This window comes from Lactuca sativa, chromosome 2, assembly GCF_002870075.4.
Source record: "Lactuca sativa cultivar Salinas chromosome 2, Lsat_Salinas_v11, whole genome shotgun sequence".
Taxonomy (NCBI): domain Eukaryota; kingdom Viridiplantae; phylum Streptophyta; class Magnoliopsida; order Asterales; family Asteraceae; genus Lactuca; species Lactuca sativa.
In genome coordinates this window covers 171,212,406-171,214,275 of record NC_056624.2, presented here as the reverse complement: position 1 = coordinate 171,214,275, position 1,870 = coordinate 171,212,406, and the positions used below count along the sequence as shown (strand labels likewise).

Sequence of the window (1,870 nt, the reverse complement as noted above, 5' to 3'; positions counted from 1 at the left end):
ATATATGTTACCGTTATAGTGTGACCGTTGGATTTTAAATATCATTACAATTTAGCCGTTATCGCATTGCTACTTAAATCCGCATGTGCAAATGAAACACCGAAAAACATATCTTTCCCCAATGACAAAAACGAAAAACATAGCACCAAGCGCTGAGAAAATTTGTGTTCTCGCTCCAACATGGACAATACTAATTGAAGTTGAAGCTACAAGCTTTTTCTACCATGTTAAGTGTTCATTGCATTTCAAGTGTAAGTTTTGTTTTATCTACATTGTGTAAGCTATGCTTCATCACAAAGTAAGATTTATCATATATCTAAGAGTAAATTACTTAAAAATTGTATTCTTCATTATTAATACACTATCATATAGTATTGATTATGGTATGTAGACTTCAAGTTTAATGTATATGCTTAAACTTCATATGGTGAATAACTTGATGTTTATTATAACTTTTTTCAAGAAAACAATAAATCTCAGTGCTAGTCACCGGTCTAGCTAGACATGTTGGATAGCCCAATGTTGAAGCTAAATGCATATGCCTGAACATAGACTATTTTGGTAAGGATCGATGTTTAAATATTTATAGTGAGATTAGTATGATATTTTTTTCTTTTGAGTAATTGATATTTCGTTGCAGCCTTCTTTACATATTATATAAGATTTTCATCAACTTTGACAAATCAAAACTAATTACATTTCTTTTGAGTGATGGATTAATTGAACTTAATGAAAAAAGAAAACAGTATAATGAACACCAATAAATTCTAGAAAACAACGACTAAGGTATATATATACTATTATTATACTGTATTCGACTAAAATCCGTTTCCTTTAAAAGACCATGACTCTTTTTGAGCTTTCTTGATGCACACTTGCAGGCCGAATCCCGTTATACGAGATGGGATGGTTAAATAGTTGTTATCAGGAGTATGTTCCTTCCACTTTGTGGAGACTTCGGGTACACACTCCATCGATAAACATGCGTCCATGGATTTCACAGTCAGCCGATACACAAAACCATTCTTAAATGTGTCTGGTCCTACGCAGTCGACATTGAAGACTCTTCCATGTCCTACAACATCATGGTTGACGATGAAGATAACCTTTTCATTCCGTTCCTGAAGAATGACGTGCTTCTGGGTTGTTTCAACACGAAGATTGAAGACGGCATTGTAGACGAATTGAATAGCAGAGTGATGGCGACTGAAATGGTTGTACAGGAGCTTGCAAGAAGCGGCCAAGCCGCAGGAGGAATCAGGACAGAAACATAATGTATGCGGACATATGTTTTCATGCTTGGCTCTCTTGTGGTTCATCAATATCTCTTGGCATCCAAACTTCTTGTTCTTGCACTCTACTCGCAGTGATGCTATCAGCTTTTCCATTCCTCGACAATGCTTAAAGCCCTTTGGAACGCTGCATGAAGGACACTTGTTCTCTGAACGGATTAGGCAAGTATAGCATGATGTATGCCCATCATCACACTACAACAGAAACCAAATTAAATGATATATGCAATGAACAATGTTTCTTCTGATCTTGTTGAATTAGCAGCGCAAGGTTTAGCTAGATTAGATGTTGGAATTACCAGGAAGATCGGCGTACACAACGGATAATGACAGATACTGCAATTTAGCAAGTCTGGATCGGTGGCCACAATCGGAATTGCTTCACCTGCAACCTCCGGTACACCATCTGCCCCTTTGTCTTCCGCCTCAAGTCGTTGAGGATCGGAATTTGAATCGGAATCGGAATCCACCACTTCCAAGGGAACCATATCCACCTCTTGGTTCATCGCAGTAGATCGAGTGGTTCGCCGGTTCCTTCGTGCATGCTGAATCGGCCTTTGAGGCTGCGGCTGCGACGA

General features: G+C 38.2%; 1 protein-coding gene across 1 annotated transcript; it reads right to left on the bottom strand.

The window, feature by feature from the left end:
* Positions 1-813: 813 nt before the first annotated feature.
* On the bottom strand, positions 814-1,870 carry LOC128132078 (E3 ubiquitin-protein ligase SINA-like 10). The gene is made up of 2 exons (XM_052768121.1): positions 1,592-1,870; positions 814-1,487 (listed from the first exon to the last, which is right to left on the bottom strand). Exons 1-2 carry the CDS (start codon positions 1,796-1,798, stop codon positions 819-821), a joined length of 876 nt encoding a protein of 291 aa, XP_052624081.1. The 5' UTR covers positions 1,799-1,870; the 3' UTR covers positions 814-818.